The 25,769-nt window shown below is 48.7% G+C and overlaps 1 protein-coding gene across 1 annotated transcript in view; it reads left to right on the top strand.

The window, feature by feature from the left end:
• FRMD4A (FERM domain containing 4A) overlaps positions 1–25,769 on the top strand; it is a 276,313-nt gene that overhangs the window by 222,078 nt on the left and 28,466 nt on the right. Inside the window, 4 exon segments of the mRNA XM_032473723.1 lie at positions 1,064–1,202; positions 6,258–6,399; positions 21,280–21,413; positions 25,166–25,288. Coding sequence (XP_032329614.1) covers positions 1,064–1,202; positions 6,258–6,399; positions 21,280–21,413; positions 25,166–25,288 — 538 coding nt within the window.

Below are 25,769 nucleotides of genomic sequence, written 5' to 3'. Positions count from 1 at the left end.
GCCTGCCCTCGGAATATATTTGAAATTGGTACCCAACTCTTTCCAGGCACATTGCTTGAGAGTAACATAAGGCCTCCTGATTCCCTTGGATGCTTTGGCCTGTGGCAAACAGAAGAGAATTTCCTCCTCCTTCACCATAGGCAGCATTTCCTGGTTAGTAAAGGATGTTATCAAAGGCTGTGTCTGTCTCTGAAATTTGTCTTGGTCCAGTGCCAGGAGCTGAAGCCCAGAGAAGACCGTCCTGTGACCTACAATGACCCATCTTATTCCAGATAAGGCAGAGGCTTGGCCAAATTCTGAACCCTAAGGAGCCAGCAAATCCTAAGACTGGCATTATTCACAGTGGCCAAGATGTGGTGTACAAACACCACGGAGTATCGTTCAACCTTAAAAAAAACGGAGATCCTGCTGTTTGCAACAACACGGGTGGACCTGGAGGATGTGATGCACTGGAATAAGGCAGACACGGAATGAAAAGGCCCTCACGATCTCACTTCTGTGTGCAATCTAAAAAAGTCGAATATATAGAAGCAGAGAGCAGCGGAGCAGTTACCAGGGACGGGGAGGTGGGGGAAACAGAGCAACGCTGATCAAAGGGCACAACGTTGCAGTTGCATAGGATGAGGGAGTCTGGAGACCTAATGTCTAGTGTGGTGACTGTTGTCAATAGTCCTGCATTATACACTGGAAACTGACTAAAAGTAAGTAGATTTCACGTGCTCTCATCACACAGACACAGCGGTAACTGTGAGGAGGTGAAATGTTCATTAGCTTGACTGCAGTGATCATTTCACTGTGTGTACGTGTATCAAGCCATCATGTTGTGTACCTCAAATAGAATCAATTTTTATTTAAAGAATAAAACAAAAAGATGGCCTTTGGCAGCCCATTTCGTATGCACGTGTGTGTGTGTGTGTGTACACACAAGTACACTCGCGTTCATCTGTCTGGCCTTCATGCCAGAACTTCTAAGACCCGGTGGGTTCTCAGTAAAAGCTGTCCACCCAGGAGCAGAGTCCCTCATGGTACACGTGACTGAACCTTCTGATTCTTGCTTCCCCAGGGCTTCGGTGACAAGGAGGACGTTCGGACACAGCGGCATCGCAGTGCACACGTGGTACGCGTGTCCGGCGCTGATCAAGTCCATCTGGGCCATGGCCATCAGCCAACACCAGTTCTATCTGGACAGAAAGCAGAGTAAGGTAAGCCCCTTTGCTGGGACTGGGAGGACCTCTGTGGAGACCAGAACTTTGACTGAGCTGTGAGCTCACCTAAGTGTCCACGAGGGCCCTTGTCTGGATCTTTGGTTTGGGGCACTGGGAATTGGATGGGTGGGGGAGGCACTGCGTCCCTTGCTCTGAGAGGTGCACGGGTACAGCCTGGCCTCTTAGGGCTAGAGGAGGCAGAAACAAGATCAGCTCTTTAAGAGGACGACACGTTTTCTGCAAACTTGGTCAGCCACAGTCAGAGCCACTCAGACTATTTGCCGCAGCCAGGTAGGGCCCTTTTGAGGAATCCCACCCGTGCTTCTGAACCTCAGGAGCTCTCCCGGGAACAAGCAGTCAAGCCCTGTTGGTGTGTAAACAGTGGCATATTGTTTTCTTTTTGAGGCAAAAAAAAAAAAAAAAAGCAACCGTCTTCAACTCACAGACACCACCTAACCGTTGAGGATAATTGCTGTGAAAACCCCCCAGGCTTTTCCAGCTGCCAGCTCTGTTTCTTAAAAATGCAAAGCTGGAAACACACACACAAGCAACAGCTCTGTTTCCCTCAGGTGGATCTGGAGCCTCCGGCCTTGGTAGACAGCCATCCTCCAAGGGGGGTTGACCCAGCTGCAGCTCAGACACGGGGGCATTTTCTGGTGGGTGAGAAGATGACGTCTCCTCGGCTCACACACGGCTTACATCACCGCTCTGCCCCTCTTCCTGCAGCCTCGCCTGCCCAGCTCCCCTTGCACGCCCCGCACAAGCCACTCCCATGCATTACCCCTCAGGTGAAAAGCCGTATCAAGATGGGCTCTGTGTCTTTCTCAGGATCCTGCTGTCTTGGGAGGGTGGGGAGTGGAGTACAGAGCTACAGAGGGAGACTGACCTTGGCCCGGGCCTTGTCGGTCCCACCACCCATGGGAGGTCTCATCCCATCGTGTAAGTTCTCAGGAGGGGAGGAGGTGGCAGGACCCTGGGCCCAGGATTTATTGGACTGGTGCACTCTTGGATCCTTGCGGCTTCCTCTTTTGCCTTATTTTCCTTCTGGATGGAGTTGCTCTTTCCTTGGCTTGGGGAAAGGAGTGGAGGGACATTGTTGGGGTTGAGTGGGAGTTAAGAGAAGGACAGTGAGAAAATAGGACAGGAAGAAAGCAAACAGCCCCTCAAGTCATAGTTCAATTTCAAGTCACGGCCTTTGTTACCTAATGAACCTTCTCCTCTGCTAAGTCCTCTCCCTGGCCCCGGCTTTGGTCATCTTCTGGGGAGAATGGGCACAGGGAGGAACCTTTTTGTTGCTAGGACTAAGTGAGAGTGTTCCCCAGCTCTCCTGGCGATGATGGGCATTGGCACAGGGCTTTGAGGCCTGATTAGATCAAACAGAAGCAGGGCCAAACTGTTCTGAGTCATGCTTTAGATTGAGACAGTGGGTGGGTGTCAGTGTGGCAAGAGCTGGAGGTCAGACCCTTGGGACTGATCCATCCTCCGTATTGTTGGGTGATGCACGATGAGGCATCAAGAGCTTGGCAGCCCTCCTGAGCCCCACTGCCAATTCCTCTTGTGGGCAGACCCCCCACACACTGATAACCATTTTGAACAGGAAAAAGAAAAAGCTTATTTCACCAGAAGGATGGTACAGTTGCTGTTTGAACTCCTCCTCCCTATGCTGGCTTTTTGCACTGGGGGGGGGGGTCTCTTGGGTATCTCAGGAGGCCCATTCTTCGGGCTCTGCCACCACCCTGTTGTTGAAGATGGTCTGGAGAAGCCTGATTCAACAGGCTTACAGGTCAGCCCACGGACACAACAAGCAAACCTCAAAAAGTAACTGTCAGAGACCACTTATTAACAAGAAGTGTCTTTTAAAAGGCTTGCAGCAATAGGGGTCTTTCAGCCGTCGCTCTCAGCAGCCCCTGGGGGACTGCAGGAGTCGCACTGACTCCCAGGAGCAGGAGAATTTTCCCCAAATAAGCTTTGAATGCTCACAGATGCTCCAGAGACTCTGATTTCTTCTTCTTCTTCTTCTTCTTCTTCTTGTGTGTGTGTGTGTGTGTGTGTGTGTGTGTGTGTGTGTGTGTATTTTTTAAATGGAGGTACTGGGGATTGAGCCCAGGGCCTCGTGCATGCTAAGCATGCACTCTTACCACCGAGCTCTGCTCTCAGCCCAGAACCAGTGCATTTCTTGTTGGAACCAATTCCTCTGTCTTCAGGGACAGGTGAGGAGTGAGTTCCCCTACAGGGAGGTCCAGGGACTCTGCTTCCAGTTCTGTGACTCTGGCTGAGTCTCTCCTCACTCCTGCTTGCTTTCCCCAGTTAGAGAACAAGAAAGGAAATCTCCGACCAAAGTCACTGATTGGTCCAGGGACACAGTGTTTGTGAAACTGCTTTAGGAGAGGTGTTCTAGCTTTTATGATTGCCATTATTAATCCAGCGTACGGTGCCCTGGCCAACACCTGTGAAATGTTTACATTCTCTAAAAGCTCCCCCAAATTAAGTCAGAGATGATAAAATTCACCTTAGGAATTGTGTTACAACACCTTTCCTTTCTGGAATGTTCTTCAGACGATGGTGATGTGACCCACTTCCAGTTGGCAGTACGGGTATGGGTGAGTGATGGCTGACAGGCCCAGGGCAGAGCACTTCCAAATATTTCTGAACAACCAGTGCTGGCTGGCAGACTGGCCGTTGCTGCACACTTGACTGTATCGGGCCGTGCCAACCATTCCTTTCTCTGAAGGGCTTCAGCAAAGCCCAGGCCTCCCAAGGGCTGCTTCTCAACCCCAGAAACAAGTGCAGTCTAGCGGTCGGAGTCAGCGGGGGTGGGCAGTCGGAATCGGAACAGGCTATAAATCAGGGCCTGGCAGTCATCTGCTAAATGAGGTTAGATTAATGAGTCAGCTGGATATTTGGGGGGGGGGGGTCTCATGTGTTCTTCCCCGAACACTTGGTTATTTTCTTTTCTCAGGCTCCTAGGGCACGTCATTTAAGAAATTCTCTCTCTCTCTTTCTCTCTCTCTCACACACACACACGCACATGCGCGCCCTCCATCACCAAAGACAGAGCAGAAAGAAAGCTGTCTTCGTTGGTTTCCAGCAGCTCATTCAGAATGATGTGGGCACCAGTTACCTTTGGTAAATTATACCTGCTGACCCCAAAGATTAGAAATGTCAGCTGGATCCCGGCAACCTGTGTACCCCAGAGCCCAGGAATGTCTTGTAGAGTCTGGAGGAAAATATTGGAAAGTTTAAATTGTTCAGGGTAAATATTAGTCACTTTTCCTCTGAATTCAGATTGAGGACTTCTTGAGTTGGCCCCACACCCTGTCCAAACATCTTTCCTTCTTCTTAATCTTTTTTTTTTTCCTTCTGATCCAGTCTGCTATTCTTCATTGCATTTGGATTAAAAACCCAGTGAAAGCATGATAGGGGGCCCCTTAAACCTTGCTCACAGGATGTCCATAATAATGCTTAGTAAGACAAGACCCTCATAGCAAAACGTCCAGAAATTTGGAAGCTCTTCTGCGTTGGCCAGAAGACTTAATTCTGCAAGGAGAGATCTCCCCATCAGTCCATCTCCCCATAGTGCTCCCTCCTTCTGGTCCTTCTAGTCGTGAGATTTCCAATCTAGAGAGAAGCTGGTAGCCTTCTAGAATTTCTGTGAAATAAATCTCTCTTGGGAAGTATGTCTGTTGTCCTTTTCCGTATTTTGTTTCCTGCTTCCGAGATTGGTGTGGCAGGAATGGTGGGGGGGTTGGGGATGGGGACAGGTCTTCCGTGTGATTAATGAGATCCCCCCAAATATCCAGTTGAATCATTAATCTAACCTCATTTAGCAGATGACTGCCAGGCCCTGATTTATATCCTGTTCCAATTCCGACTCCGGTGGCCTTGCCGTCTCTTGTCTAATTCAGCCCTGACATCACAACTCTGTGATGCCGGTTGTAAGAGCTCCCATCATACAACAGGGAGAGGCTGAAAGTCAAGGTCAAACGGTGATTCACTGGGAAGAGTCCAAATTTCAATCTGGATCATTCTGACTTCAGAGCCTGAACCCAGGCTAAGTTGGTCTGTGTCTTCATGAGTTAATCTTATGTAACTGCAAGCGTGGGCCTTGGTAAAAAGAGTAGTTCCTTCCTGAAAGAAAGGAAGGAATGGATTGTGCCTCCTGTAGTTTGCTCCAAAGATAAAACTCCGCCAGGTGGAAGCTACTGATGTCCTGTGTCAAAATGAAACAGAAGCGCCCCTGCTTTCTGCGACAAGCCAGAAAGCCCTGCAGGGCCCGGCAGCTGGGATCCTTTTATGAGCAAGGAAGCCCTAACCCGAGGAAGGCAGGCTGGTTCTGAAGGCAGGAGCAGAAGCGGAAGTCGGAGAGGAGACATTGAGTCAGGGCAGGACCAGTGAGCTGGAAGCGGGGGAGGAGGGAGACGGGTCGGACCCGGTGAATCTAACAAGCAAAAGCCTCAGCATTTGCTCTGCCCCTCGGGCTCTCGTCTTGTCCACATGAGGAGAGTGCTTGGCAGTCAGAGGTCACTGTCTTTCACTGATGTCAGCATCAGTGCGGGGCCAGAGGACGGGCAAAGCTTCAGGGTTCAGACAGATGTCACTGGACAGCTGTGGGCACCTGGGCACAGGATGTAAGCGAGAGAGCCGGGCGATGGTCTGCCCACCCTCCATGGCTTCTGAGTCGCGGGCAGAGTTGGGCTCACACGGGCCGAGTGTGGTTAAGTAATTCCCCCGAATCAGGACTCTAGCGAGGTCCGTCTGACTCCTTGTCCACACTCGCAGGCCCTGGACATACCACCTGTGGGGTGACAGGCTTAGAACATTTCTGGCCCGAGTCACCTCTTGTCCTGTCTGCTCCTGCAGGGAAACCCCAGGGATTAGCTGTGGGCCGCAGGGACACACAGAGAAATACTGCAGTTTGGGCGGTGAGTCCGTTTACAAGATTTCAGGATGACAAGCAGTTGGGCGATCACTGTCACCGGCTTGGCTTGTCATCGCTCGGAGGGGAACGTCCCTGTCCCCCGTCTGACCTGCATAACCTGGTTGTCTCTCTAGTCGAAAATCCATGCCGCCCGGAGCCTGAGCGAAATCGCTATCGACCTGACGGAGACGGGGACGCTGAAGACGTCCAAGCTGGCCAACATGGGCAGCAAGGGCAAGATCATCAGCGGCAGCAGCGGGAGCCTCCTGTCCTCAGGTGAGCAGGGTGTCTGTCCGGGTGCCGCCCTCACAGACCCCGAGAGAGCTACACACCCCCACCCCGAGGCAGGGCTTCCACCCCAGGGGCTCTGAGGAACGTGGGGCCCGCCAGGCAGCAGCTGAGACAGCTCGGCAGGCTCCCCGGGAGCTGGCTCTGGTTTCCAGACCAAGGTTCGCAGCCCAGTGGGGATCTGAGAAACCTGCGAAAGTATCAAGATGGGGGGCGGGGGCGAAGCAGCAGAAGCACACCGTGCGGGGAGGACTGTCGGGCACACTCGTCTCTTCAGCCGCCTCCAGAGCCTTCTGGACGCTGATGGCTGATCTCAGGAGTGTCCGCTCCAAGGACGGAAGGTGGGGATCGCTTCACTCAGGGGCTGCCGGTCAGGGTCGTGGTGCTGAGTGACCCACGTTCTGTTCCTGGGAGAACTTTTGAAAGGAGAGAAAACCCTTGATGGTTTGTCAAGGCGAGACTTGCTGTCACAGAGTGTGGTCTGGAGCCTCTGGAAAGGGACAGTCAGAGGATCTGATCCCCGTCGTCTGTTTCTGCGGGGCTCTGGGCGAGGCACTGGTCCTAAGATGCTGGGAGGGCAGAAGTGCCCTGAGGTTACAGGTCGGGCTGACTTCAGGAGAAGGGATGCCATCCGTGGAAGCGGCTGTAAGGAGAGGGATCTGAGCTGAGCAGGGACTGAGAGGGAGGCGGTCAGTGTTTGGAAAGGTTAGAACACTCTAACGCAGCGCAGCCCCCAGCCCCGGCCATGTGGTCAAGGCCTGATCATTCCAGGGGCCAGTGTACCCCTCCTCGCCTCTGAGCCAGAAAGGAAAGCAAGAAGTCTTTGCCCTGCCTCATCTTCCAGAGTCATCTCTATAACTCCATCCGGTGACTGCAGACAGCAACAAAATGAAATTAAGAAGGAAGAAGACACAAGAAGGGGAAAAGGCTGAAAACTGTCTAGTTGGCTTCTGGGCTGGTGGAGTCCAGTTAGAGCCAGGAAAACATTCAGACTGAAGGGCGAGGGTGAGCACGTGTCCCTCCTGGTCCCAGAGGCAGATTTACTGTGGGGTTGACGGAGCTTCAGTTTAAGGCCCCTCCCTGGACAGGCTTTTCTGAGGTCCTGAGCGGGGCCCCGGCTGTGTGTCTGATTGGCCAGGTGTTTTGTAAAATCTGTGAACGTAATACATTTTGCGTTCTTTTTCTTAAGTAGAACCACCAATATCACGTAAGTTTCAGGCCCCACAAAGCTGGATCTGCCTCCGCCTGATCACTGCCAGGTTCACCGTAAACCCTTCCCTGTCTTGGATTCTTAAAAATTTTTCATCAGTACAATGGGCCAAGTAATCATTATTTCTGAGGCTTAGAGGTTTACGGGGAAGACCACGGACCACGTTGTATCGAAGAGAATGCCATTCAAAGTCCAAGACCCCTGCCTCGAATTCCAGCCACTCCTGATCCCAATCACCTGCTGAATGACAAAGGGCAGAGGCCCCCCCGCCCCCCGGCCCCAGTGATTGTCCCCTTAGACATCTCCTACGCCCTGTTAAAACCCAGAGTCTCAGATTCGAGCCTGGATTTATCTGCCCACTGTCCTCCTTATCCAGCCACAGATAAGCCCGACTCTTCCTTCAGCCTCAGTGTGTGGGGTGCATCCTGCTGTGGTTTCACATCCACCCGGAAATCTGGGTGCTTACTGAACGTGGCATTTATGTCCAGAAGGAGGGTAGATTTCTTCCAGCTCGGGTTCCCAAGTGCGTCAGAAACCCTTGGAGAGTATGTTCAAACTCAGCTAGCTGGGCCCCAGCCCCAGAGTGTCTAATCTGTAGGTCTAGGGTGAGCCTGGGAGTCTGCATTTCTAGCAAGTTCTGACAAGTCCCCAGGTGAGGCTGATGCCACTGGTCTGAGGATCACATTTTGAGAAACACTCTTCCAGCTGAAGGAGCAAGAAAAGCCTCAGGTGGGTGTGTGGCCTCAGGCTCCTGAAACCCAGGTCTCCCTACTTTTAAACCCATGTCCTCATCCATCTGCCCAGGCCCGTTGTCCCCAGAAGCCTCCAGGAGGGACAAACTGAACAGCAGGTCCAGAGTGGGTGGTGAGCAGGACCCCCAAAGCTTCTGACATGAAACTGACAACTCAACCATCAGAAATGAGAGCCAGGCATCTTTAAGATGAAAGCAGTTCCTCTCTGTTACTACCATCAACTTGACGTTAGTCATCAAGCCTGTGGGCTGGGATAGGAATCGAAAGAAAGCCTTCCCTCTGAAGCCACTCCCACACCCACTGCGAGCATCCTTATCACAAGATGTTAAAGCAGTTTTTGCGTGTTTGATAACTTAGGACCCCCAAGCAAAGCTGTTTGGGTGTTGACGGAGGCAGCCAAGGCCCCCTGCCCTCCCCGCTTCTACAGTGGCTCCATTTGTAGGACCGAGGCCCTCCGCCTTTTCCCTGCCCACCCTCTGCTGCTCAGCTAGGCAAGAGGAAAGTGGGGTGGAGGAGAAGTGGGGGAGGTGGGAGCCCGGCCCCAGGACCAGGCTGGGAGCACGTCAAACTTGGCCCAGCCCTGCAAGCTAGATCCTGGAGAATGGTCCCTAAGCGATGAGGCTGGGCTCCGGGGGAGGCCTCCCTCCCCTGACTTAGGAAGGACCATGGTCCAGGGCAGGGAGAGACCGTGAACAGGAAGGGGTCCATCAGTCAACGTGGGGACTTCTAGGACCCGCATATCTGGCCATCACTCCCGCAGGGGCTGTGGCTGCTGCCTCTCTGACCTTCCACGTGAGGAGGGAGGTGCCTTCACCTGAGGCAAGGCCTTGCAGCCCCACCCGGAAGGGGTGGGTTTCCCATCGCCCACCATGGGGAGTCTAGGCTAGCCTCCCTCCCCGACCTCCCCATCCCTTCCATCCTTCAGGGTCCTCCCACCTCACTGCGTGTCGAGAAGACCTTTTAGTGATGCGCTCCCACAGAATGCGAGGGCATCCCTCTTCTGGGATGGCCCTGATTTAAACACTCTTTTTATTACACTTGCCAGACCCTATGTCCTACCCTTCATTCATTCAGGAAGTAGGCCAGCCTCCTGTTTGGTCAGTTAGCGTCTCTCCTTCACCTGCTGCTTCCTGCTAAAAAACACATGGTGTCTAATAAATATTCCTGAAAAGCATTTTGAGGAACGAATCATCACTTGAAAATCCTTTTCTCCACCTTTAGCCCAGGGCCTCACGCCCAGTAGGTGCTCAGCATACAATTTTTTAAAAACTAAAAACATTTTTTGTATGATCTCCCCATGACTCATGTATTTGATGACTGGAAGTCTGTACCTTTTGACTCCCTTCACCTGTTTCGCCCACCCTCACCCCTGCCTCTGACAGACACCAGTCTGTGCTCTTTATCTGTGAGCTCAGGGTATTTGGGGGTTTGTTTTTAGAGTCTACATGTCAGTGGGATCAAATGGTATTTGTCTTTCTCTGTCTTACTTCACTTTAGCACAATGCCCTCAGGGTCCATTTATGTTGTTGAAAAGGTCAGGATTTTCAGTTCTTTGTTATGGCTGAATAATATTCCATTGTGTGTATTATATATATATATATATATATATATATATATTTAAAGTATATATGTGATCGCAGTTTCTTTTAGCCATTCACCCACTGCTGGACTCTCAGGTTGTTTCCGTGTCATAGCTGTTATGAATAACGCTGCTGTGAACATGGGTTCAGGTATCTTTTCAAGTTACTGTTTTCATTGTTTTGGATATATACCCAGTAGTGGGATTGCTGGATCATATGGTAATTCTGTTTTTAAAGGAGCCTCCATACTGTTTTCCACAGTGGCTGCACCAATTCGCATTCCCCCCAGCAGTGGGGGAGGGTCCCCTCTTCTCCGCAGCCTCACAGCCCTGGTTATTTCTCGTCTTCTTGATGATGGCCGTTCTGACAGGCGTGAGGTGCTATCTCACTGTGGTTTCGATATGCGTTTCCCTGATCGTGAATGATATTGGATAGCTTTTCATGTGCTGTTGGCCATCTGTAAGTCTTCTCTGGGAAGTGTCTGTTCAGATCCTCTGCCCATGTTTTAATTGGATTTTTTTTTATTGTTACTGAGTTGTATGAGTTCCTTACATATTTTAGATATTAGCCCTTTATCGGATGCATGATTTGCAAATGTTTTCTCTCACTCAGTAGGTTGCCTTTTCTTTTTGTTGATGGTTTCCTTTGCTGTGCAGAAGCTTTTTAGTTTGATGTAGTCCTTTTAGTTTATTTTTACTTCTGTTGCCTCTTCTTAGGGTGTCAAATTTTAAAAAACCATTAACAAACGAATGGCAGTAACGATTATTGAAATTAAGTTTTGAAGACTCCTGTAAGAACCCTGCATGTGCTGCATCTTAAGAACCTTCTATGTTCCCAGAGCGTATGGTATCTTGGTCCTTGCCATGGGTCTCTCATAAACGTGCCACCAGCATTTTCCCTCAAATTGTACTGTGTTGCTTTTAATCATGATGGTCTCAGACCTTCTGAGGTTAATCTTGTCAGATCAGGCTTCTCCTACAAACAGCAACATCCTCATCATCTTTCATTCTCCCTTCCTCCCTTGTCTACCCACGCCAGGGTGTAACTGAGCCCTGTAACCACGCTATGATATTTCTATGGTATAAACATTTTTCTAGCTCCCAAACTTTGCTAGTGGCTGTACACAGCATTTAAAAAGTTACAGCCGCTCTCCTCAGAGAGTTTGCATACTATTTATTGACGTAAAGCAGAGGTAAAATATTTCCAACTATTTGTAACTTGGAAGATGCTTTTCCTGTTTCTAACGAGAGCACATCATTACCCAGTGCCAGACTTCAGTCATTTTAAAGGTGTCTGAGGTCTCAGATGCTAAAAAAAAATGAAGAAATGTCAGTGATATTGTTCAAGAAGTCAGAAGTCCACACGTACTCATGGCTTAAGCCAAGGGCTAACATCTCAAAAAGAGAAGGTCTACAGAGATGAAGTGATTGACTCAGGCTTGGCGCCCAGCCCCGCTGAGTTCTTCAGTGGTGATCTGGAGGGCTGGGCGGTGGGACACCTATAGGCCTGTGTCCTAGTAGAGACCCTGAGAGGTGGTGAGCCTTCTGAGCTGTGTTAGAGTGAAAGGGGTCCATAGCTAACCTCCTGATCTTGCCCTGGATGAGATTCAGACCCTAGGAAAGTCATGGAACCTGTGTCCCAATTCCATTTGTGAAGGGGCTCTGACGACCAGGCTCTGAAAACATGTGAGGACCCTTGTCCCAGAACACATCTGCTGAGAGATGGCCTGGCCATCCCAGAGTCCCCTGGAAGAGGGGATTTGGGGCAGCTCAGGGTGCAGCCCCCTCTTCTAGGCAGGCAGAGCCCCATCCCCTGTCCCCTCATCCTGGTCTCCTCCCAAGCTCTGCATCTCTGGGTCCCCAGCCAGCCTGCTGACTCACCCCTGCAGGGAGCAGTAAGCAGGGGACACTGTATTCACTCTGCCCAAAGAGAGCCTGCATCTGACCCCTCGATTTTCAAAGACTCAGGTAGAGTTTGAAAGGAAATCTGAATCCAAACCCTTCAGTTATGATGTTTTCAGGGTTCAGAAAAAGCATCTGAAATCCCTTCTGTGGGAACTTCAAAGGGTTTATTCCAGTCTTCCTTACCCCCATTTCTTGAAATCTCAAAAAAGATGGGAGAGAAGAAAAAATGGCATATCAAAACCAAGGACAGAACAACTCTCTGTGTCATAAGTCAACACACGTGGCCTTCCTAGCGCTCGTCTGAAAGCCAGAGGCGGGTAGGATGGTCCTAGCCTTGCTGCTGGAATTTGCCATCACAGGACAGTTCTGGTTTCAGTGGGAGGGTCGGGGCTCAGGGAGATGTGTTTTCACTCCCAGCCTATTTAAAGAAAATGGCACAGACTTGCTGAGGAAACAGCCCGTGTTCTGCAGGCCCATGTGGGTTGTCCCATTAGCCACCCAGACCCGCACCCCCCCAAAAAAATTACTGTGCATCCTTTCTTGAAGACAGAGAACAATGAGACTGATGTTGGCTTCTGGAATGGAAAGGCAGGCGCAGAAGCCACCCACTCTCTCCAAAACAGAATGGCATGTTGTGTCTATAAATAGACATCGGACAGTGTGATTAATGAGCTGGTGGCTGAGTCATCTTCATTGTGAAGAGCTGCATTGCCGAGAATGTGGTGATGGACCTTTGGTTTAAAAAAAAGAAAGAAAGAAAATAGCACAGAAACCTGCAGTCTGCTCTGATTCCCCCAGCTCTGACCCTTTGCACTCTGGGGAAAACATGTGCTGAGTGTGGTCCATCCACACCCATGACTCAGCCCTTCACACGTTCCCTTTCTCCCCGTGTGAGCACTTCCTTCCATTGTGGGGAAGTTTATTAATAACTGTCGTAACAATGAGGGTGCCAGCTATCTGCCATGTCTCCGTCCAGAGAGCTGAACTGATGGACGTCTGCCAGCTTGACGGTCAGGGCTGTGTTCAGCTCCAAATACACAGCCTAAAGTTGGAGTAAATCACATGATGTTTGGAGGTTTTTTCTTCTTCTTTTGGTCTTCACCCTTTCTTTTCTTTTTTTTTTTTATTGAAGTGTAGTTGATTTACAATACTAGTTTCAGGTATACAGCAAAATGATTCAGTTATACATATAGATACATATTTTTTTCAGAGTCTTTTCCATTATATGTTATTACAAGAAATTGAATATGGTTCCCTGTGCTATACAGTAGGTCCTTGTTGTTTACCTGTTTTATCTATAGTCATGTGTGTCTGTTAATCCCCAACCCCTAATTTATCCCTCCGCACGCTTTCCCCTTTGGTAACCATAGTTTGTTTTCTATGTCCATGAGTCTGTTTTTGGTTTATAAATAGAATTTGTATCATTTTTTTAGATTCCACATATAAGTGATATCATATGATATTTGTCTTTTTTCTGTCTCACTTACTTCATTTAATATAATCATCTCTAGGTCCATCCATGTTGCTTCAAATGGCATTATTTTATCCTTTTTATGGCTGAGTAGTATTCCATTGTATAAATATTACCACATCTTCGTTATTCTTGATGGACATTTAGGTTGCTTCCATGTCTTGGCTATTGTGAATAGTGCTGCTGTGAGCACTGGGATGCATGTGTCTTTTCCAGTCATAGTTTTCTCTGGATATATGCCCAGGAGTGGGATTGCTGGATTATATGGTAACTCTATTTTTAACTTTTTAAGGAAGCTCTAGCTGTCCTCCATAGAGGCTGCAACAAATTACATTCCCACCAACAGTGTAGGAGGGTTCCTTTTTCTCCACACCCTCTCCAGTGTCTGTTAGTATTATTTTTTTAATGTTCTTTTTGGGGGGTGGGGGGAGGTAATTAGGTTGGTTTGTTTGTTTGTTTATTTTAATGGGGGTACTGGGGATTGAACCCCAGACCCTGTGTGCGCTAAGCACACACTCTACCACTGAGCTACACCAACTATTTTATTTTTTAAATTTCTGGAGACAGTGCTTTAAGAACTATCTCCCTGTCTCCCTATTTACCACAACTAATAAACACTGTGCTTCAATTAAAGAAAAAGAAATATTTCTGACCCCGATGAAAAATTTTCCAAACGTGCACTTTTCATGTGGAAAAAAAAAATCATGTTTAATTCCCTGAGACGCTCTCCAGAGATCACATGTTGATCCTGAAATCTGCCGTGTGGCTTTATTTCTCAGGGTCTCTTAGGACATCTTTTCTGTAAGAAATTCATGATTGAGGATTTGTAGGGGAAATAAAAAGCTCTTCATCCTAAAGAAGCATTCAGATCTTCCCTCATATTCACTCCTGGGGTGTCTGCCAAAACTCTTCCTCACAGCTTTTATAGATCTGCTGGGAATATGCCTTCTTCCTTTCTTCCCCCCCTAGAAATCTAAACAGACAGATTGTCGTTTCCTTCCCTTACTTGCAGAACAACAGATTTCTTTCTTCTTCGGGGTACTGTTTGTTTCGAATTTCCCCCTGGTTTCAGAGAGGAAAGCACCACTTCTGTCTCCTGAGCTTGGCGGGCTGGTCGTCTGTATTCCATCTGCATGAACAACAGATAAGCCCCAGTTCCCGGCAACATTCTTTTCAAGAGGATGCGTTCTCATATCCGGTGCAGAGTAGTCGGCTGGAGCAAATGCTCCATCTCAGCCCGACGGGGACAACCCTGCCCACGTTTGCCGGCTGGGAGGAGGGAGCCGCTGTGCGCGCCGGCGTCCCCACACATCCTGCCCTGGGGAGCCAGCTGCCCACGGGGTGAAGCCTGGAATTCCCCAGCCGGAACATGAGAAAGTCATCGAGGCGGTTTCTCCAGAGGTGGCAGAACAAGTTTTCTCCATGTCTCTGCCAGTAACACCCGTGGCACCTGGGAGTTTACGCAACAGACTTCCAAGCTCCCCCTGGACGTGCCTCTCTGATTCTGAGAGCGTCGGTCACTCTCCTGGCTGTGTTTGCACAGGAATTGTCTTCTTGGAGGTCAGATCTTTTTCTCCTCCTCCTTGACCTTTTGTTAGTGACCTATTTCTATAAAACCCTTTGGATGTGGGCTGAAACATGATAATCAGATAGCCAAAAAGAGATTTCCAATCTGGCATCATTCAAACAGATGTTTACTGAGCAGTGACAGGGACGAAAGGTTTTCCAGAGAGCTCACTCGAAGGCAGTCTTCCTGGCGGTGGAGCACGGAGACTTAACCTCCTCAGACTAGACCACCCGCCCTGAGGGTTCATTATCTAATCGGCCCGGGGCTGCGGGCTCACTCCTTAGACGGAGGCTGCCACCTCTCCCGTTTGTGTGCGGGCCTTGTCTCCTGCTTCTGCCTGCTGGACAGCTTTCCGTGGCCAGACCCAAGGCTCTCTGAGGGCCGGACCCATGTCCGGTAACCTGTCTCCCCCCAACCCCGCAACCTTGCACGCGGGAAGTGCTTCGGAGACTTCCGTTGCTTCGTTGGCACCTCTGAAGATCTGCGGGCACCTCCTCTGTGCCTCCGTGTTCATCCACACGGTGCTGCAGAGACGGTCTAGGCTGGAGAGGCAGGTGCAGCTGCACACTAGCCGTTCTTACGACGGCCAGACAGAGAGCCCCGCCCCACGTGATGTGTCTGTTCTAGGGGTGAAGCAGACCCCACAGAGCCAAGCTGGAATCCCAGCCCCGCCTCCCCACCTCCCGGTGACCTCTTCTGTGAAATTGGGGTTAATGTTTTTGTGAGGATTAAATGAAGTAGAACATGCGGGACATGCCTGTCAGGAGTTCTGTAAAAATCTCCTCCTTTCCCTGACTCCTCCTGAGTTTCCTGCAGGTGCGCCGTCCACCCGCCGTCCACGTGTCTTCCACGTTCTTGCCGGCTCGCTGTTCTCCCTCTTTTACATTATAAGGCTCCCCGGAATTGGGGTGCCGACTCCTAATAAAAGTCAGGGTCACTTATTAACGACACATAACTACAGATACTCATGTCACACCTATTACGTCCTGAGCTCCGTGCTAAGCGTCTTGGAAGCATCGTCTCATTTAATTCTCCCGACTTTTGAAGAAGTCCGGTTTTCATCCTCAGAGGGGAGGTGACAGGTTCAGAGAGGTTATGTAACACGGCCAAGTCTGCACAGCTAGCAAGTCCGCCGAGCTGGGTCCCAAGCCCAGACTTGCCAGCTCTCAGCTATTGGCTGGTAGAATCCCGCCTCAGGAGGCTCCAAGACCCGCTGATGTTTCCCAAGGTGTGTTCACATCATTCTTGCCCATAAACTTGGTGCTGCTTGAGAGTTTGACCAATGACAGCAATACAGTCTTCATGCACTACTTAGCTCTTTCAAGAATATTTAAATCACCCATTTCTCCTTGGGTTCCTACGTCGACTCATTAGTCTTGGACAGCCCTTTCCAGCTAGCATTTGGCTACTATCTTGTCAGTCTGTATGTTTTGAAATCTCACTCTTTGGCTCCAGGAGAGAAGTTCCGTCCATCTTCATATTTGGTTAATCCCAAACACAGATCAGATTAAACTCTTGCTTAGTATCCAAGTGCTTTGGTCTCTTGTTAAGATGAAGAGGTAAATCCTTAGGTGCTGGTTGATAATTAGACATTTCCTTTCGATTTGAAGCCAACTGTAGTGAGAACTGCGAGAAGGACCAGATCTGACGGGATGCTTGTCTGTTCCAGAGGAAGGGCTGGCAGAGAAAAGCGGAGGGAAGATGGCGCCATGTGTAAGGCTCCTTTTGTAAAAACTGCAAAAATGACCACTGGCAGCGAGAAGGAGCTGTCTAAGTAAGTTGCTTACTAAGTACTCGATCCAAGTTTGCAGGAGTCTTGGAGGTTGGTTGATTGATCGTTTTCTAGTTGGAGACATCATGGCTCTGAGAGAGGTTAACAACCCAAGATCTGGCACCAGTTAATAGCTGACTTGTGTTGGGTCTCTTTTATGTGTCCCTGCTCCTGTCAAAGATAGCAGATTTCCATCTTGTTAATTCCTAAGGGGCTAAACTTGGAACCTTGGAGCGGTGTTGCATGAGAAAAGACACGTATGTGTTCACATAACCGGAAGTGGATAAAGCATTGTAACCAAGAGCTTGTACACCGTTCACCAAGTCTAGGTGCTGATTTGAGATTATTTCTCTTTTTTTTAATTTAATTTTGTTGTTGTATTTAATTTGGGGGGAAGGGGAGGTAATTGGGTTTATTTGATTTATTTTTAATGGAGGTACTGGGATGGAACCCAGGACCTCATGCGTGCTAGGCGCACACTCTACCACTGAGCTGTGCCCTCCCCACTGAAATTAGTTCTGTGTCTAGAATCTTCCTGGATGCGCTCACAGATCTTCAGCGTGTAAGACTCTCATTGCCCTGAGTACCTGAGGCTCTTCTGATTGTGTTTCTCCCTGGATTCGTTCTGTTCTGTCACTGGAGGGGATTAAGGGTGAATCTCTGCCTCCCAATTTCTGGCCTCCCTTTTAGCTGTCGCTCATGCCATCCAGAGGCCGCCCAGAGGGCACTGGTGGAGGCGGTGGGGAAGCTTCCTCAACATCGCAGAGCACCTGCTCCTTCTTCTGATGCCCTTGAGTATCTCTCTGAGGAGCTGTTACTGGGGCATCCTTGGCACTGGTACTCAGCCACCTCCCCTCCTGGTTGCCTATGTGTCTGGTTGCAGGTAGCAGCCGCACAGGCTCAGATCCCACCAGCTCCAAAAGAGAGCAGCTATGACAGCTCCGAGCGCGTGCCCGGGGAGTGCGTTTCCTTTACAGAGACAGGGGCCCCAGGAACCTCTTTGCAAATGCAGCGTGACAAGAACCCCAGTGCAGAGCTGCCCTTCGCTTGAGGAGGGTGGAGCAGGGGGCCCCAAGAATCTGCTCAATCTCCTTGTCCCTGTCCCATCCTCATCCACAGCAGCCCCAAAGGCATCACTGCAAACCCAGGGGCTCAAGAAACTAGAACTGGAAACAGTGCCTAGACCTCTGTTGCTCCTTGTAAAGATGAACTTGGAGAGGGGAGGGTATATAGCTCAGTGGTAGACGGTGTGCTTAGCATGCACGAGGTCCTGGGTTCAATCCCCAGTCCCTCCATTTAATAAACAAATAAACTAATTACCTCTCTCCCCACCAAAAAAAAAAAAAAAAAATTTAACAAAATAAATAAATAAAATAATAAAGGTGAGCTTGGAGCCCCAGTGCTACCCACATTGCACAGACAGGTTCTTTTTTTGGCGAAGGTCTCCTTGAGCCGTGGGGAAGAAATGGTAATCATTTCTCGCTCTGTAATCCTACCCTGTGTGTACGTGTGTGGGTGTGCGTGCTCTCTCGTGGGAAGTCTGCCCTAGACGCTGAGGGTTCACCGTCCCAGGCCCAGTGCGGGACGCTGGACATGCGTGATCTCATTAGTCTTTACAGCAGATCGAAGAGAGCAGGTCACTTGCTCAGGGCCACCCATGTAGTGATGGTTTAGTGTGCATCAAAGCCAGATTGTTAAACCCTCCAGCAGTTACCAGGAACACGGAAATCTGCAGGTCTGGGCCAGGCAGCTCCCTTAGTTTGCAAAGATTTAAGTTAGTACCTGGCACCACGTTCCTCATGACGCAGCTTCAAGAATCAGGGTGCGAAACAGAGCCAGCCAGCGTGAGTGGCGCTCGATCCGGAGGCAGCCTCTTGAGCTGTCCACTCTGTCTTACGTGGCTTTGGTATTTAGGCTAATTATTCTAAATAGAGTTAATACAGGTAGCATTGATGAGCTCAAGACCAAAGCTTAACTAATCTCATAACTAGAGAGCAGATCATCCAAAACCGTTGTGCTTTACCACCCAGAGTTTAATGGTTTAATGTGATTTGTTGTGATTTTTGCCATCCGTGTATGTGTATATATATATATATATATGGAATTCTGAGCTTTGACTTCATATCATCATTTTCTATTGAGACCTAGGCAGGAGTAAAGGGAAAACGACTTTTTCACTTGTGCTAGAAATTCTTTAATCTTCTTGGACCTAAGTTTCCACCCAGGCCTGTTTTTCCAATCTGAAGTCTGACTTCCCTCCAGTATTATTTTACATTCTTATTAATTCTTTAAATGATGGAATAAAGACCGCCTCATTCAATTTTTCCTGTGCCTTCACCTGTGAGCGGCGACTGTGACGAAGGGAGTGAGATTAACATTCAGGATGATTTAGCTGCGTTCTGTTAGACGGACGCAGACTGGCGATAGCCCAGGACTAGTAAGCACAGGTAACTGACTCATGGAGGTGGAGACCTGAACCACTTCAAAAAGGGGAACCTGCAGGAAGGTCCAGCCATGTGTCACATGGGTGTGACGCCGTGTGGAGTTAGTATCTGAGAACCATGAGGTAATGGAGCCTTCACGAGAGTCAGACTTTTGTTTGAGTTTGCTATTGAATTTGGAAACCTGGGATTGACGCATGATGAAATCCAGGAAAGAGCTACGAAAATGATGAAAAGTTTGGGAGGTTGATTCTACAAAGAAACAACTTACAGGTGCTAGAGTTCTCTACCCAGATGAGATGCAACTTAATTATAGCATCCAAGCGTATGGCTGACAAAGCTTGTTTGTTTATTCAAGCTAATATTTATTAGCTGCTGTGGAGGCAGAAAGATGGTATATCCCAGCAGAGATGGTTAGTCTCTATTTCAAGCTAGAATGGGATGCGGGTGGTGGTGGAACCCAAGTTGGAGTCAAAATGTGCATAGACATTGAGAATTCTTCTCTTTGTTTTTGTTTCGGAAGGAGAGGTAATTAGGTTTACTTATTTGTTTGTTTATTATTATTTTTTTAAGGAGGTACTGGGGATTGAACCCAGGACCTTGTGCATGGGCTTAGCACGTGCTCTGCCACTGAGCTCTACCCTCCCAACCCAGACACTGAGAATTCTTGAGTATTAGGGTTATAAGAACTAGGTGTGTGGCAATTGAGGGAATACGGAGCTGCTTGCTCCTTGACTAAAAAGGAGATTCAGAATTGTGTACTTATGGGGATAAACTGAGCATTGCGGGGTTCTTGATACAAAAGCGTAGAAGTCCCTTCTAGTCTTATGATTCTGAGATGACTTCTTTACCACTGGAAGAAACAGAGCGGTCGACTCTGGGAATATGATTGGATGATTCTCAAATCTGCCATCCATTCACGGAATTGTCCCAAAATGTTTCAGGAGGAAATGCAGTTCCTACCCTTTCGTCCAACAAATCTCACTGGCAGTTTTACTGGGATGACAATGATTCTATTATGCAGCTCCTGAAGATTTGACATCATTATGATGTCAAGCTTCCAGTCCGTGGCCACAGTGCGTCCCTCCGTCTGGGGTCTTTAGTTTTCCTCAGCAGAGTATTAGACTTCTCAGTAGGAATCGTGTACACCCTTCCCTAGACGAGTTCCCTAAGGGTTCGACGTCGTCTGCTGCTGTTGGAGGTGGCATCACGTGAGCCCCCAGAAAGCACACGCAGTAATGCCCATCCAGTCTCTGACACGGGCACAAGAGGCCCAGGAATCTTCAGCTTTCCCCCTCCCAGGGAGTCCCTGGCGCCTTGCCTACCCCATCCAGGCAGAGAAGGCATGAGAGCTTCACTGCGGGAAAACCGTTTCAGAACCCAAACACTGCAGCCCAGAAGTGGTCCTTCTGGCCCAACCTAGGTCTCTCCAGTTGGCATTTCAGCTTATTTCCCTTCTGTTTGGCTTACAGTTGGCCTTCCACAGAGGGTTCCTGTCTGGCGGTCTGCTATTTGAATCATCAAGCAGATACTTCTGTGCTGCGTGTGAAAATATGTGTACCTTTTATTAGGAGGGAATTTGCTCATGATAGAGTATTGAGCTGAAAAAATACAATCAAAGCTAATTTTATTTTTAAAATATACATGCCTAGATTAAGAAGCCAAAAGAAAATGCACTACTGGTTATCTCTGGGTGTCTAGCTTGTGAATTATTTTTACACGTGTCTACATTGTCAGAATTTTTATGCTACGTGTGTATTATCTTTGCTCTAAGCCAAAAAAAAGAAAGCATTTTTAAAGGAAAAAAAATTAAAACTATGTATTAAAATGACTGGCTTACACTTCATTTGCCCCTTCATGGTAGGAAAAGTCTATGAAAATTTGCTAGGGAAATTAAAATGGGTGTGTGACATAGCTTGGGATAATCAAGAAAGAGACAGCCTTCTCCAGAGGTGTGCATTTCCCTGTCAGTCCTTCTGACTGACTGTCAGTTACACCGAGTGCTGAGAGTCCGCTTCTCACACTTGGAGCTGAGCACTTGTTTCATTTCACGCTCCCTGGACTCCGGGGGTAAATCCCCCAGCCGCAGCGTGGGCTCTGGTTCAGTTCCTTCGTGGTCCAGATGTGTGTCCCCTTGTCAGCTGGCCAAGTGACCCCACTGTTAATTGACAGGTTCTCAGGAATCAGACAGTTCTCAGTCGGCCAAGAAAGACATGCTGGCAGCCTTGAAATCCAGGCAGGAAGCCCTGGAGGAGACACTTCGCCAGCGGCTGGAAGAGCTGAAGAAACTCTGCCTCCGAGAAGCGGTAAGCAGTGACCATTACGTCCTGGGGAAGTCTGCGTTGTCCCTGCCCTCATCTGTCTTCTCTTTTTATAAAAGGCCAGGGTGGGCTGCATAAGGAGTGTAAGTGGGAGCAACAGCTCTTCTGAAACCCAGATGTTGACAACACCCAGCCCCTGGGATGAGCGCCATCAGAAACAGGAGTCTTGGACCGGAAGGAGACTCCCTGACCCCAGTGAAAGCAGGTCCTGGCTGAATCCCACATGGGGCCCCACTAGCGACCAAATGTCAAGTCTTACCAACAGTCACGAAAACAGTTGTGAACAACAATATTTGCACGGTGCCCCGTAGTTTATAAAGCATTTCGTCATGTAATAATAGTGCAGCACTGGATATGATGGTTTGCTACCATTTTCCTAAGATCTTGTGCCTGAGTTTATCGTTGTGGTGGCTTTTGGTTTCCTTGAGTGTATTTCAGATTGACCTTTGGAGGTCGTACTGAGAGGCATCCTCGGGATTCAAAAGGAAATCGGATTCCACCTGATGCGTGATCCCCTTTAAAATTCACAGTCTGGTGTCTCATCTTCCACTTTTTTGTTGGGGCGTGGTAATTAGGTTTGTTTGTTTATTTATTTATGGATGTACTGAGGATTGAACCCACGACCTCGTGCGCGCTGAGCACTCTACCACTGAGCTAGACCCTCCTCCACTTTTTTTTAAATGAAACTTTAGCCTAGTAAGCTAAAAAATCTCCTTTAAATGTATGCGAAGCAGTGCTAGTATGTGCACTAGTCTCCTACCTCACTGGGAATTTGAGGCTTTGCAGGTCACTGTCCATATTTATTTGAACATTCGTTTCCACCATCTTCTGCTTACTCCAGGATTCATTGTTACCATGTGTGAAGACTAGATTTTTCAGTGCAGCTCATGATCCTCTGTGTGTGTGTGTGTGTGCGCACATGCGTGCTTGTGCTTGCACATGGACACGCTGGGGTGGGAGCCTTCTGGAGAGAGATTGCCCCGCATATGACATCACAGGGACCCCTGTTGGTCAGCAGGTCAGAAGGGGAAGTATAAAGAGGGTTCCAAACTGAATCCAAGAGCCTTGCTCCCCTCCCCCAAATAGCAATGTCTTGCCGCAGGAGGAATGAAACATGGGGCCACAGCCTGAGATCATATTACAGCCCAACTTGGCTTCATTACGCCCTGGATTGATTTTAAACCAGAGCCGGCTCAAAGCGGACCCATGTTAGCGCAAATCCATGGCAAATCTTCGGCAAGCACTTGTCCCGGCTGGGGCATGTGCTCTGTGACGCTGTGACTATTAGCAATCTTTTTATAAAGACTATGCTGGAAGGACTGAAAAGGCCAGGGTTTGGATGTCTGCATTTAATCTTTTGTGAAGCCTTGTTTTGTTTTTAATAAAGGCAACATCCCTAAACCCAGCAGGGAATCGGCATCAGAAAATCGGTGAAACATGTCCAGGCAAGGTTAGCACGCCTGTTAAAGGTCTCTGCGCTGCTCTTAAAAATAAAAGCAAAATAAGGAAAACAAAGCTGCTTTTCATACTGTTGACACCCGAAAACAGAACTTGAGGGTCAAAAATAACCTCCCAAGAAGCCAGCAGGCGGGCAGACTGCGTCTGTGGGTCTGTGTTCCCACCAGTCCCCCGACTCCTCTGAGGTTACGGGACAGGAGAATTTCTGGCCAACTCTGTCCTGCCCTTTCACTGTATCACACATGCCATGCCCTGCTGCTCAGGGGACTGAGAAGCGCCTTTCGTCCGTTGGGGAGTGGGGCAGCCAGAATGAGGTGGGGGGAGCGTTTGGCAGAATATAACCAACACAAGTATACAAGAGTGGGTACAGCTCAGTGGTAGAGCACGTGCTTAGCATGCACGAGGTCCTGCGTTCAGTCCCCAGCACCTCCGTGGAAGGAAGGAAGGAAGGAAGAAAGGAAGAAATTAATTACCTCCCCACTCCAAATTAAAAAAAAAAAAAAAAAAAGAACAAAAACCCAAAACAACAACAACAACAACAAGAATATAAGGGGAACCAAGCAAACCTCCCCAACAGAGTGTCTTGAATTATTCCTTCTCCACGCAGCTCTGGTTACATGTGAAATCAGATTAAATACGGAAAGTCAAGACCTAGACCCGAATACTTTTGAGCAGTTGGTGGAAAACTCAGTAGCTTCATTTTCTCAAAAAGATACTTTGTTTTCACACCACAGACTCTGCAGAGTTATAAATCAATGGCCGATTGAACAGCTTTTCCCTCCTTTTTATAAGTTTCAAGGTAAAAAAAGAAAGTCCTAACAGTATAAAAATCCCCCATAAGTTATGTTTTTTAGAGGCAGACTTTTAGGGAAGCCAATGAAAATGGTGCAGAATAAACACATAATTTTGGAGACATTTGAACCACATTTTTAAAAAAAGCAGAAGAAAAAAAAAACGAAAAGAAAATTGCAGAGCATTTCAGACTTAAAGAGTTGGCCATTGTGCTCTGAAATGCTTACACCGAGGAATCAGAAGCCCAAGAGGTCATTTCCCGGTGGCCTGAACCCCGGAGGCAAGCGGTCCAGGATCGCGGGGGCTGGGTGTGCTTGTACTGCTGGTTGCACACACTCACACGCACGCTCACACACCCTAGCGGGCGCAGACATCCATCTCAACGTTCCCGAGAAGAGCCTGCCAAGCTCCCCCACCGTCAGAGCGGCTCCTTGCACCTCTGTGCAGCCTCCGTGTTGACTTGGGACTGGAAGCCAGGGGTGGGCTCTAGCTGGGAGTGCCACCTGTCCCACTGGAGGCAGGCAGTGGCTCTCCCGGGTTTTTCCGGTCCTTGGAAGTGACTCCTTGCAGTTGATGACTTGGCTCCACCACACAGATGAACTGCTAACTCAAATTTGATCTTTATTCAAGCCCAGACATAACCCGCTCATGTAGAGCCTAATTCTAACCCTGAATCATTCTACAGACCTTTATGCAATGTCTAAGTGATTGTCACTATGGCAGTCTGTCAACTAAATTCACTGTCATTATGTCCACAGCAATGAGATTTCCAGAGCCTCAAACACACACACACACACACCAGATTTTTTAAAAACAGACTTGTCAATAATGTGAATTTATATTTTCACTTTTGACTGAAACTCACTTCTGTACATATTTAATGTCTTTTCAGCCTGTTCCTTGAGCATCTGGCCAGAGCAGAATAATTATTACTCATTCTCAGCTTCTGAATTATATAATAATAATGCCTCTTTCTGGGATTTGCCATGTAGATACTGCTCTTCCTAAGAAAATTCATTTAAACCTTTCAGAATATTTGAGAGGGACTATTCGATGATCAGTAGAAGGGGACAGAGTTTGGAGCCAGAAAGACAGGCGATCTCATGATAGGTCTGCTGCTTCCTGGCCGGGCGGCCTCGCCGGGTTCAGAGAAGGCCCACTGGAGATACCTGGGAAGTGTACAAATGAATGAAATTTGGGTTTTATGATGGAAGCCAATGGTGATTTTATTTACTCAACAGGAATTTCCTTTGGGAAAAACTTTTCCAAGGGCATCTGTCCATAAAGGAAGGACTGCTCTCAGACATTTTTAGAGAAACGAAATTGCATTGCAGAAACTCCTGTTAACCTTAATATTGCATAAGGTTGGAATCTATGCATTGAGTCTATGCTTTGAAGTGTGTGTGTGTGTGTCCATCTGTCCGTCCGAGAGACCGGTCACACACTCCTCTGATCTCCTCCCCCCTCGTGCTATTGCACTGATGCAGGAGCTGACAGGCAAGCTGCCGGTCGAATATCCCTTGGATCCAGGGGAGGAGCCACCCATTGTGCGAAGAAGAATCGGAACTGCCTTCAAACTGGACGAGCAGAAAATCCTGCCCAAAGGAGAGGTGCGTGCTTCTCTCTGGGGTTGGACCCTCTCACACCCGCCTCACTTTCCTGTGGGCAGAGGCTCCTCGGTTTTCTCTGAGTGTCTTCATTCTACCTGATGCCAAATGCTGTCTCCTCTTTCCTCCCGAGCATCTCCTTTGACCTCTTCTTCTTAAGTCAGCTGGCTGGTCAGCCCGTGGCTCCCGTTGGTAGGACTGACGAGTTGCCTTGTGTGAACTTGTAATTTGTGATTTCCGTGGAGGTTGTGTGTCTAACTCGACAGGCCGGTCGCAAGTGGCCAGGTTAATGGAAGAATATTCCATAACGCTCACATGTACTTTTTAATGGCCTCCCAGCAATTGTTACTGAGAGCCAAGCGTAATGTGTTAGAAAACAACCAGAAAAGAAAGCAAGCAGAGGTCACGCCAGCAGGTGCATGATGCTGGGGAAAGACAATCAGGCCTGCCCTCGGTGGTCCTACCTCCACTCGGCTGCTGGAAT

This window comes from Camelus ferus, chromosome 35 (genome assembly GCF_009834535.1).
Source record: "Camelus ferus isolate YT-003-E chromosome 35, BCGSAC_Cfer_1.0, whole genome shotgun sequence".
Taxonomy (NCBI): Eukaryota; Metazoa; Chordata; class Mammalia; order Artiodactyla; family Camelidae; genus Camelus; species Camelus ferus.
Note: the sequence above shows the minus strand (reverse complement) of the source record. Positions and strands in the feature narration are given on the sequence as shown.